General features: G+C 37.6%; 1 protein-coding gene across 1 annotated transcript in view; it reads left to right on the top strand.

Moving 5' to 3' along the window:
• The first annotated feature begins 364 nt into the window (after positions 1-364).
• Positions 365-12,960, top strand: part of LOC140305675 (voltage-dependent T-type calcium channel subunit alpha-1I-like) — a 119,164-nt gene continuing 106,568 nt past the window's right edge. The window contains exons 1-2 of the mRNA XM_072384632.1: positions 365-471; positions 6,629-6,762. Coding sequence (XP_072240733.1) covers positions 379-471; positions 6,629-6,762 — 227 coding nt within the window. The 5' untranslated portion in view covers positions 365-378. The remainder of the gene's footprint in view (positions 472-6,628; positions 6,763-12,960) is intronic.

The raw sequence follows: 12,960 nt of genomic DNA, 5'->3' as shown, positions 1-12,960 counted from the left end.
CCAATGTTAAAATATTTGTGCTCTCAGAGAAGTCATGGTATGCCTTAAAGCTTGACTTTTTTGTCTCAACCTTCATTGCTTTAATTTAGTTGGAGTTTCAGCAAGAAAACTTGTATTGACTTATAATAAGCTGCACTGGAGACTAGTCTCACTGGAGAGTAGTCTCAGTGACTGAGAGATCTGGTTACTGTCTGGCATTCTTCAGTCATATTGAAACTGTGGGACACTAAAGCAGTGGAGTGGTTCATGAATGCATTTCTTTTCATTAATTCTTCAAATGTTTGAAGTTGAGAGTATGTCTGAAATCCTTTTGTTTTGCTATGTGAACCAATATTATCTTTAACTAACTCTGTTTCTACATGGTTCGAACGTGTGAGTATGATGGTGATCCTGCTGAACTGTGTCACCCTGGGAATGTACCAGCCCTGTGAAAACATCGACTGCTCATCAGACCGGTGCCAAATACTGCAGGTACACAAAACACACGTTTGTAATAATGATTTTGCCATCAATGATCTCCCATGAAGTCTCAGAAGATGTATATCTGTGCAAATACAGTACAGTGCAAAAGTCTGGACCCTGCCTTCATTTTTTTATTGTATTACCAAATAAAGAAAAATAAAAAAGATCAGCAATACATAATAACATTTGCAAACATAAATGAAAATACAGTATATGCAGATTGTATAATTCTAACAAGCTTGAAAGTCAGTATTTGCTATGGGCATCTTCATTCTTTAACGCAGTATGAACCCTCCTAGACAGGCTTTATTCAAATTTTTTTGAAGTTGTCTTCAGGAATAGTTTTCCAGACTTCTTGAAGGACATTTCAGAGCTCTTATCTTTATTCTTTATTTAGTCTTCTTGATATCCAGCTCCTTGGAAGCAGAATATAAAGAAATGAGGGGTGGCTTAAGACTTATTTACTGTACTGTATTTCAAAACTCCCTGTGATGGACTGGCGACCTGTCCAGGGTGTACCCTGCCTTTCGCCCGATGACTGCTGGGATAGGCTCCAGCCCACCCGCTACCCGATTAACGGACTGTCGGTATAGAAAATGGATGGATGGATGGATATTTCAAAACTGGTTTATGTTTATGCCATTTTCTCGCTACAATAATTTTGAATTTTATAATTTGAACAGTTTTGTTGTGATTCTTAGGCTTGCCATGGACTACTTAGTATTGTTGTTGGTTCACTACTTTAATTGTCATTTTACCCAGAAAATGAAGATTAATGTGACTTCATTGGTGGCTTTAACAGACTTTTTCAGGAGCACCAGCACAAAATTTACAAGCCACTAAGCTCAATGAATCTTTTCAATATTATCCCAAATAAGGTAAATTACGTGTTTATTACCAAAACGTGTATTAGTTGTGCAGTTAAGATGGACAGAGATATTTCTGTATTGTCTTACATAGCTATTTAATTGGTTGACAAATCAGTATCAACTGACATTGAACTGCACACTTAGGGCTGCAACGAACAATTGTTTTCATGGATTCTTCTGTTGATTGTTGTATTGTTTTTTTTTTTGATTAGTTGATTAATCAAAAAATAATTCTGTCTTCACTTGATGAGAATTTTGGGTGATTTATAGATAGAATATGACCATAACCTCCACTGATTGTTCAACTTTTAATGGGCCTACGCAATTATGGCTAAAATCATAATCATGATTTTCCTGGTCAATACCATGTTTGTGATTATTTAACAAAATTGATGTCAAATTAATTTTTGGTCTTTTTTAAAGAAATTTGTCTTGTCAACATCAGTTCATTTGCTTGAACTTTAAACAGGTAAAATAAAACTATAAGCACCGACAAAAACAGATTTTTAGAAAAAAAAAGAAAGTGACACCAAGGTGTTGATGGCGGCGGTGAGAAACAGCTGTTATAATAATAATAATATAACAGCTGTTGTTCAAAAGTTGACAACAATAAATTGTTCGTGATCGTAAAGCCCTGCAGTCACTGGTAGTACCCTCCACGATCCATGGCCTACTACAGAAAAACTCTTACCAGCAAGTGCAAGTGCACACATCTGGACACATATCCACTTACACTGATATGCAGCTTTTTTATATAGCTAGCATGTGGTATTTGGTTGCACAGAGGCTAGCTTGCTCTTGCACTAAACCTCAGCAGCTTTCCCCATCATCTGGTAAAACCCAAAATCCCTTCGCACTAATGTCAAAGGTGTCTTGAGTGGGTGTAACATCTGTGAGCAAGCATGTGAACGTATGTCTTTGGTCTGTTGGTGTGAAGCGCTTGTTAAATCACCCTGGCATCCTGTTTTTTCTCACACAAGCACACACGTTGCGTTGTCGGAAACACCCACAGTAGATTGATTCAACTCTCTAAGGGGGACTGACTGTTGAGTTGAGTTGGGCCGAATAGAATTTCTCCTTCAGTATCTATAGACCCTATTCAATATCAGAATGGATTTAGCGAGCTGCGTTCCCAGAATCGATACCCTCCTCTCAGAAAATAGGCTGTTCAATACCTTGCTGTTAAAGCTGGCTTGCCAGCTAAATCTATGAGTTCTAAGAAATGTGGACTGAAAGATATCTGGGGGCTTAGATAGCAGTAAACTGGTGGTTGAAACTGGGAATTATGGTTCTGATAATAACTTGAATCAATATTCAATCCAAATCAGTCTATTTCAGTTTCATATAAATAGCACTAAATTCTGACATTGAAATGACCACAACAAGATTTTACATCATGACAGAGGGAAACCTGACAATTAGACAACAAAAGCATTTGGCAACAGGAAAAACTTGTAACAGGAAGAAATGTCCAGCAGGACCAGGCACAGTGAGGCAGTTATCTGCTCTGGTCAGCAAAGGTGAAGGATGGGTGGAAAGAGAAAATCTGAGCACTTAAAAAACAAAAGCAATTCAAGTTCAGGCAGTTGCAGCAGGTCCCAAACTTATACTTGCATTAATGTACAAGGGAGAGATGTATCCTAGAATAGAAATCACAAAATATGGCAGGAAAAACATAAAGTTAGTGCACTGTCCAATGCAACATTTTACCTTGCAGTTACACCACGTGATCAGAGTTTTACTGACTGCATGTATATTTTTACTGGTCTTAGGAGCTATTAAACACTGTTACAATAGTCAGAAAGGTCATGAACCATTTGACTTAGAGTCTCTAAATGAGGTCTGTACTTTTATAATGCAATTCCAAAATGTTTTCCCTATCCCTGTTGTGTTGTTTAAACAGTATGTGCAGGGTTCTGGAGACCATTTATAAAATGACCACCTGATGGTGATGTAACACCCAACTTTAATTGCACCTCTTCAGAAATTTCTCTCCCTGACCTACTTGAGAAACTCCTTAGTCTCCATTTTGCTGCTTGCTTAGTGGTTTTGCCAACCACAGGGCTTTTCACAACAGGTCTATAACATACTTAGGTAATTTGACTCTTATTGCACCAAGATTGCACATTCACTGACCTTATTCTGTAACAACTGTGTGTTTTCTGAAGTTAATTAGAAGCACCACATGTTAAGAGCCTCATAGCAAGGGGGTTATTATGTGTTAACGTATTGATTAACTAGTTAATGACTTCTTTGCTAAGCCATGTTCCTCCTCGTTCCACCAAGTTTCTTGAACGTTGGCTTGTTTGTCTTTTACATTAGGTTGACAGTGTTGGTCAGTTAGTCAGTCTTCAACTTTCCATCTACTGCACGGGTTAGTTTTTAGTTGGTCCCCACAGGATGAATCCCATTAAAGTCAATAATTTCATACAAACATTTCCAAGTGTCGGTGGTAACTACATAGTTTCCATCTCCCTTTGGTTGGTAAACTTTACCTGAGTTAGTATTGCATCAATCTTCCTGATATGAAAAAGGTCAAGGTTGCAAACTTTTGCTTATCCCTTCACATTAGCAGGCCAGTACAATCCTTATAATCCTCATGGGCCCCTTAATAAGATGCTTATTTTCTGCAGCAAGGTAGTCACAAAAGATAAGTTGGTTGAGATTCAGGTCATGTTGCGTACAGTTCTCCCCTTTGAAAATCAAATTACTGGCAACACCAAGCGTGTCAGTTCATCACTAATCCCCCTTTATACAGAGAAAAGAACACCAGCTAATCAAGGCTTTTTGCTCACAACAGAAGGAATATGCCATTAGCCAGCTGAGATCTTTGATTTATTTAGATTGTTTTTTTTTTCTATCTCTGTTCTTTCAATCAGATGTTTAATTAAAACTTGGAATGAGATGGGGGTGTCCATGTTGGGCTTATCTCTGATTGTTGTTCAAACAAATTATTTTCAATTATCCTACCATTTACAGCAATCTGCGCACTTGTCAGAAGATTTATAGTGGGCTCAGGGCCAAGAAGGAGAAAAGAAACAGAGATTTAATAGAGAGAAGAATATTGGGAGGGAGACAAAAAAGTTTAAAAAAAAAAAGCACAATGGTTGTAGGGAACAAGAGATAAGAGATTGAAGGGGAGGGGAGGGAATTTAGGGAGGAAGTCATGACTCCTTACGCTGGGATAAGATCCAAATCATATTTTTCCTGGTCCAAGAAATAGTCCAGATTTACCTCCAATACAGTCTTAATTTGTAAAAGAAGAACAACATGCTGATCAGCCAACTCATTCCAAAGATGGAATTGATATAATGTCATGGAAACTGAACTGGGAAATTATTATGGTTTTGCTGCTCTGGTTATTGCGTTTAAATTCCTACTGTAAATAAGCTTGCTCGCCAACCATAACACTGAAAAGAAAGGGAGAGGGTGGATCCTAATTTGTTGGCCGTTGTTGCTGTCCTGCACACATGCCTTTGCTAAATAGCTTGTCTGAGTACCACTTGTTGCTGGGAGTCAGTATGCCAACAAAGCGGGCACAAGAAGTTTTCTAGGCCTTGCTCCTTGAGTAGGAGGTGGTTTGTCTGTCTTAAACCTAGTTTAAGTAACACCACTGGTGCACATGATAAAAGAATTTTCCCTTTGGTATATGGCAAAGGGTGTCTGGACAGTATTAATAGTCTTTAACTGCAGCAGGAGGTAGATGACTTGTCAGGGGATCTGTGATTTGCAAGTTTTAGATGGGAGAGAGCATCTGGTCAGTCTTCAGAGGTTCTCCTCTATTCAGTGTCTTTTGTATATTTTAGCTGATAGGTTATAATTTAAATGTCTGTGGGTTTGGTTAGCACAATGGTATTAATGTTCATCAAACAAAGGTTAATGGCAGGTTGGGAAAGTTCAAATCACTTCAGAGAAATAAAAGTCAATTTAAGATGAAATAGCGTTTATCTCTTCCAAGGCTGGTGAAGTCCCAGCGTGTGTTTAAACTGGTGGGTTTCAGTCAACAAATCCAAGATAGGGATGTTAATGGGTCTCCCAGAGATTAAGCACCCCTTATTCCACACTGAGTTTGTTACATTTGTATAAGGCTGTAGCAAAAAAACAATTTTATGACTGCACAAAAAGGATATTAAGCCCACAACTTACTTAGGTCCTACAGTGTAAAAACATGACATGCTTTGGTTTAGCTACCACAGTACTACAACATCCCTCTAAATTATGTATTTTCAGCTCTTTTGATGGAATGTCAATTTGGCCAAAAAAGACCTATAACCTTTGAAGAATGTTATAATATATGATAGAGCAAACAGTACCTAGCCTGAGAACTCAAACTACCACACACCAAACTGATAGAAAAGTACTTGACTGGAAAATTCTGTTGTCTGCAGTTCAGTTTGGGTTAGTAAGGGTCCCAATTTTAAGTATAATCTTGTCAAGATTCATGTATTGAACTGGCCTTGGTGTTAAAACACTTTACCACAGGTATGGTTGCTAAAGCACCGTAACAGCTGCTTGCTGTCAATAGATGGGTCAAAATGTCACTGTAACTCCTCCATCACAAAGATATAAAACCATATATTCATTGTTGAGCTATTTCTTTGTGTGTGCGTTTTAGAGGCAACATAATTTTCCATTTGGTAGTCACTTCATACATCCAAATATGTGCCCTCAAGCACATAAAAATATTTATGTATATATTTTCTTCCATAGTATGTCCCTGCAAAATAGTTTGTAGAATTTGTACTTTAAGCTCCTTAAAAAATTATGAATCATTTGTTTGGAGAGCTGAGGACATTAAGCCAAGAACCTTTAAAGTTTGAAAGCCTAGAAGTGTGGAGAGGTCGATGTATTTTGGTTCAACTAAGTTCATATGACTGGAGCAAGCTCAGCGTGTTTTAGTGCCCACAAAAACAGCCATGACCATTTGATAAAGATCAGGCAAACAAACATGAAAGTTCCCCCGTACTTCTGTACAGGAGGCAAGACGCACAGCTTTACTTGCAGTTATGACTAGTATACCATAGCAAGCACCTACAAATGAGTGGTTAGGGTAGTTTTTTTAATCGATTGATTTTATTATGCTTTCATATAAGACGTTAAAAGGTAATTTGATGCAAACTAGAGAAATAAATTGTTTCCATTTGCCAATACAATTGCAGTATAATCATTTTTACCAACAACTTATTTTCAACCCCAAAGTTGATGGATTGTTTGCACTTTTGTCCTCAAAACAGGGAGAAATGACTTTTTTTTTCCTGTTTCCTTTTGAGCATGTTGTCTTTATATCTTTATTTCAGGCCTTTGATGCGTTCATCTACATCTTCTTCGCTCTGGAGATGGTGATAAAGATGGTCGCTCTCGGAATCTTTGGTCAGCGCTGTTACCTCGGGGACACATGGAACCGACTAGATTTCTTCATTGTAATGGCAGGGTGAGTGTTCCCTTTATCTGTTCCCTTTTTCTTGCATCACAAGAATCACATTATTGTGCACAGTGAAAGGTTCTATCATACAGCCACATCTTGGAAGGCTGAGAGATTGAAATAAATTTAGGATAATTTATTGTGTAAAGTAATGCAGAAAAAGTAAATAGAATTCATCAGCAAACACACATGAGGTGTTACATGGACTCTTAAGAGAATGGCATCCCAGAAATGTGTTGATTGGACCTGTTTTCAAGTCTTCTGTATATACTGATGTTTAGTTACATGTTGTAACTCCAGCTTCCATGTAAAACATGTTTGAATCAGTTGAACATTTAACTGTTGAATTCTGATTTATTGTGGGTCTATTTAATGGCCAGGCCCTGAATCCATTTTCCATCTTGACCTTCTCTTGGCATGGGCCGTTATGCTGCTGTGCATGGCTGATCGTATCCTTGTTAAATATGTAACATGACATTAAATATTGATATGTTGGTTGTCATTGGCTTTCACCTGGGACATTGCAGGGAATAACACAGTGATAATACAGTTCACCTGTGCTAATCGCGTTAATGCAATTTAATGAATCAGATTAAATTACCCTGTCATAAATTTTACATGGATTGTCACTGTTGCAGATGACCTGCATGAATATGAGCTGAAATCTTTGGCTGGTGGGATGAATTACCTTTTTTTTTCTATTATTCTTTTTGAGAAGCTTTAAAATATTTGATGCACTCTTTTGCCTCTGGATTTCTTTTTCTTGTCTTGGTTTTTTCTGTGTTTTCTTTTATTCAGTTTTCTTGTTTGTGTTCTTAAGATTTATTCTCTTTTTGTATTAATCTATTCTTGATTTTCCTTTTGTTTTTTTTATGCTCCCCGGTTTGTCTTACTCACTGTCAGATCATCAGATTAGGTATTTAGATTTAGATAGGTCTATAGTTTAAAATAAGTAATGAGCACATTGTTAAACTATTGCCCTGTGTAAATAAAAGCCTAGCTTTACTCCCAACCCTTGTCCTAACAAGAAGATAATGTAATGTAGCTTTTTATGAATCTTTAGGATTTGTCATTTAAGCTCCTATTACATCATATATCTTGCTCAGAGCATCTGTTATGGCCACCTGCTTCTATCTGTTTTGATAGCAGTAAATTGCTCCTACTGGTTTCACTTTTCTTTGATGTCTTATCCATTGATAAAGACCGTGACTGACATTTTCTCTTGCTAAGTGCAAGTCTGTATTTCAAACAGTACAAGTGTTTGAAATTTCCTGTCCGTGATCATAGTACTGCAACTTTTGTCAAAACACAGTCTGTTCTGAGATTTTTTGTTTCATTCAGGTCATTTGTCCAGACCAAGGTACATGGTCGTGGCAAACTGTTTGTTTCATGTTCACCCAGAGTTGTTCCAAAATAAGAAAAAAAAAAAACTTCAAGAAGAAAGCGTGATTATAGAGACTGACATGTCAGAGTACGCCAGTCTGCGTCATCAGTACAGTCACACCATGGAAGCCAGTCAGTCACATGGTCCAATATGGGAAAATCAAATTCTGCTTTGCTTTACAGGGCTTATTATTTCATCTTCACAAAGAAGCACAACACAACCTGACATTTCATGAATAAGGACTCTTTGTTTAGCAGAAGGGAGGAACTAACGTCATTTGCCTCAGTTCTGGTTGCAGATGTTGTAAGGATGGTCTGTACGTAGATTTTTTAAACAAATTTATGCTGATATTTTTCAATGAAATATCATTATGAAATATAGAATAACTCTCACTCTCAAAACAATACATCCTCATTATGTCTGATGCTGTGTTAGATTTTGCTGTTTCTCCAGTAAAGCCAGGCCCCCACATCTTTCCCTCTGTAATTTTGGGTACCACGGTGAGCTGAATCCTGGCTTACAGCTTCTCATTGTTGGCAACCTTGGGACTTAGCCCCCATAGTTTTTCAAAAGAAGCAGCCAGTGATGATTTTTCTCCTCTTTTGCTTCTTTTTTTCCACAGAGCAGCTGCAGTCTGGCTGTGACATGTGCATATGAACTGGTTTTATGTTTTTTTAGACAAATTCCTGGGTAATGTGTGGTCTTAAACTTCCAATATATAGTGCAATATTTTAAATTTTAATACAGTAACAAATAGCCACGTGTCAGGTGAGAATATAACGGTGTATTGATGTTCTTACCAGAGCGTAAGGCCTCTCTTCCTCATGTATTTCCTTCTCCTCAGCTCGGTCCATCCACACTTACATGAATACACACACATTTGTGTAAACACATTCACATCAGTGTCTTATGGAGCAAGCAAACATTTTTTTCGCTTTTCTTCCACTGAATAATGCAACTTCTTCATCTGAAAATACTCCCACAAACAGAGGGATGTTATCTGAGTGTAAGTTAACCCGTTTTATCAGAGGCAGATATGCGCTTTTTGAAAGGCTGCATCTTGTGCCTCTCTTTAGGTTTTGACTTTGTTTGTTTTGGTTGCTGCTCAAGTGCAACACAGTACTTAGGAGACATTTCACTCAGAATGTCTGACTCAGTGTGTAGCAAGATAAGAGAAACAGTACCACTGTTTGGCCTCTGCTATTCCTCCAAATGAAGGCTTTGTTTATCCCTCACCAAGCAAGATGCAAATGTGAAGTAGTACCCTGAATGTAGAAAAAACAAGAAAAAAAATGTGCCCAGTGCATTCAAATGTGGAATCCCTTGAGCTACTGACTGCATTGCTTGTTAGGATTCATGAGTGAGAATTAGGTGGAGAAACAGATGCTTTGGGATTGTGGAGTTTCCACAGAGAGAAAGACACAAGCACAGAATTCTGCTGATTCAAGGCATTTCTTTTTCTTCCAGATGTGTCTACTTATCTCCTGATAACCTTATGTGTCATGATGTTTGCTAAATGATGCATGCATACTACATTTTTCTTTGCAGCTAAACATGGAAGACACCAGTAGCACTACTTAATGTATTAATGAAACTCTAAATGTGTGCATTATTTTCACTGGTTTTAGGAATACAGAACACTGTAGTCTTAAAAAGCCACCATGGTAAACTGCCAATTTAACAAATTCTTTTTTGAAGCAGAAGAAGAAGAAGAAAATTAGAGCTGATAAAGAAATAATAAAAAAAGAAAAACAAAACATCATAATAAAAGCTCTGGCAAGAAACACACAGTTATTGCTACGCACGCAAGAAGAAAAAAAAAGTAAGCAACATGATTTGATGTCTCAAAACAATCAAATTGTATCATATTATTTCAAGAGATCATTAGCATAAAAAATAATACCCCCCAGGATGAGTAAAGAGATCTCAATTAGGAGATGGCATCATTGTGTTGTCAGGGGTCCATACTGTACCTCACATCTGTGTCTCTTTCAAAGATTTGTAAATAAAAATCCTGGAGAATTTGTCGATTATCATAGTAGTGTGAACATTGTAAAAAAATCTTATTGAAGGGTCGATTTAAAGTATCACTAGATTTATACATATTTCCTGGTTGAAGGAGTAACGACAAATTGCTTAGAAATACTTGAGACTTGATTGTGTGGATTCCAGACTACAGAGCGCATCTAAACCGCATCCTCTAATTTTAAAACGAAAATCCATTTTGCACTTGTACAGGCCGCACCGGATTATAAACCACAGGTGTCGTGTCCACATTGTAGTATGAGATATTTACACAGAAAGATGTTACATGTGAAGATTTTTAAACTTTTAATTAAATGCGTATGGTAACATAAACAAATGTTGTATGCCTGTAACACGCTGGTAAAAAAAAAAAAAAAGACATTAGCCTACCTGGAAGCCATTGATTCCCATTAACGCAGCACGTTAATGGGAAGTTCCTCAATCGTGTTGAGGAATGGATGGGGAAAATTTTGTTGTCTTTCGAGGCGGAAAACGAGTTATGCTGAATGGCAGCGACATGTCAGTGGACAATGTATGCAGATTTATTTGTCTGTTAGTCCCTGCTCAGCACACCACTTCCTTACATTTCTCTCAGAAAACCCCCGCTGTGGCGCTCCAAACTGATTACATAAAGCAGCGGAGATATCACCACACGTCGTTTTTCTCTGATAAAATCAGCAAACTCGTCCAACACCATTGTTTTTGTTTCATCCAAACTAAATTTGCGCGACAGGTAAGGCAAAATTTCTTCTCTTGTGTTTTACGGACAGCTTCCGGGTCACAACCAAAAAAAGTCACAGACCATAAATAAATATTGAAAATCTTCCCCGTCTTTTTGCGATTCCAAGTTTTCATCTTGAAACATGTGGTCGGAAAACAAATAACAGCTAGACTTGTTTGTTTGTTTTCAGTTTTTCATTTTGAAAATATGCTTTTATTATGGGTCATCGATAACAAGCCGTTTCCCGATTTTGCTTTTACAATATTAAAAGGAAAATCGGTTGGCCTTCATATATACGGACCCACTTCGGTGTTGCTTTGCTTCTTCGTTTGTTTTCCATGTTGAGTGTGAGTACAACCGATTTACAATAATTTAGCAGTGTAAGTGTGTTTGCTTTATTGTACAATGTCATTGGACCACTGTGAACTATTCGTTCATTTTATTGGTCTAATATTACGAGGCAAAACGTTTTTGGCGGCATGAAAAAAAAAAGAAAGAAAACAAACAAAAAAAAAACATGCACCAGCCTGCTCAAAGATTTTACGGTAATTGTGTTACCTGTAACACATTTTTCAAAGAATTTAGCAGAGCTCACTAAATAAATTTCCAAATGCTTACTCTCTCTGTCAGAACTTTACTCACTTTCCTCAACATCTGTATGACAAGTAGGTTACTGACTCAGAACTGCTTGGAAAATTCCCACTTCACAAAACACACTAAAGACCATGCTCACATGAGCATTTAGACTTTTCCCACATAGACTTTTCCCATGCTGCCTCAACTTTGAAATTCATTCATTTCAATATTTGTTTTAGATATTACATCAAAATAAACTACTATAATGAGCACAATGTCCCTTCCCCTAAGGCATGAGGGGCTTTCTCGCAATGTTTGATCCAGTTCTTTCTTTACTACTTTGATCCAACAGTTTTAGCTCATATGTCTTTCTTTATCCTTTTGCTCATTTTTCCCTCAGTTATCACCTTATAAGCAGCATCACTTAAATAGAGACCCGTCACCTCATATGTGTGCTAAATTCCAATGCTAAGCGCATGCATGGCAGATAGCATCACCACCGCCAATTACTCCCCCAGTCTTGCATCCACCTCATGCAGTGTTTGTAGTGATGGGGAGGGGGTGTGATAAAACATTGCACCCCTGGGATCCATGTGCTGCAGGCACAAACCAAAGGCAAGCCACTGGAATAGGATGAGAGTCAACATGAGCTCAGCTTTCGCTGCCTGTACAGCTGAAGCAGACCCTGCACACAGTTACATGACCAAGCTTGATGGTTTTACACATGGACTGGTGTGGAGTAGGCAGATGTCCAGTATTACAGTTAAGGTTTGCCTTCGTGTGGATTTTTCTTCAGGCACAACCACCTGCTGAATGTCACTCAGGATTTTAATCCTGACAAACAAATCTCCAACTGGGAGTTTAATTTTATAATTTTATGACTTAATGGTAACACTTCACAATGAGGGAAATATTATAGTTACCAGCAAAAATTCCTGGATTGACAGTTATTCAGGAAATACTTATGAATCAAGGACCGTATTTTGCGCACTATAAGGCTCACCTGATTTTTTAAGCGCACCCTCAATTGGGGGGTCCATTTCTGTACTAAACCCATACATAAGGCGCACCTGATTATAAGGCATACGTATTGCCTAATGTTCTCTCATTGTTTTATCACTGCTTTAGGTGCGCCTTATGGTGCGGAAAATTTATAATTAGAATTTATTTATCAAGTAAACAAGGTTGCAATGTAAAATGTTGCACATTATCATTCATCTGATGGTAAGAACCAAATTATACTTTAATATGCCCTGATTCGTAAAACCTACCAATTGATTGGAAGATAGTGTATGTTATTTTTCACATGACAAGGTTTTGCATGAATTTAAAATATACGGTGGATAATCTATGGAAGGCCTCTCGCAGGTGACTGTTGTATACACATATTCAAGTCTCAGGCGTGGTGATTTTATACACACACATATATACATATATACAGTATATATATATAAATATATATATGTACAGCCGCTCTTGCCTCTTGAATGCAGTAATAGCA

The sequence above is a fragment of the Leuresthes tenuis genome, unplaced genomic scaffold, assembly GCF_036924035.1.
Source record: "Leuresthes tenuis unplaced genomic scaffold, fLeuTen1.0.hap1 SCAF_4, whole genome shotgun sequence".
In the NCBI taxonomy this organism is placed as follows: Eukaryota; Metazoa; Chordata; class Actinopteri; order Atheriniformes; family Atherinopsidae; genus Leuresthes; species Leuresthes tenuis.
This window is presented reverse-complemented; position numbering and strand designations above follow the sequence as displayed.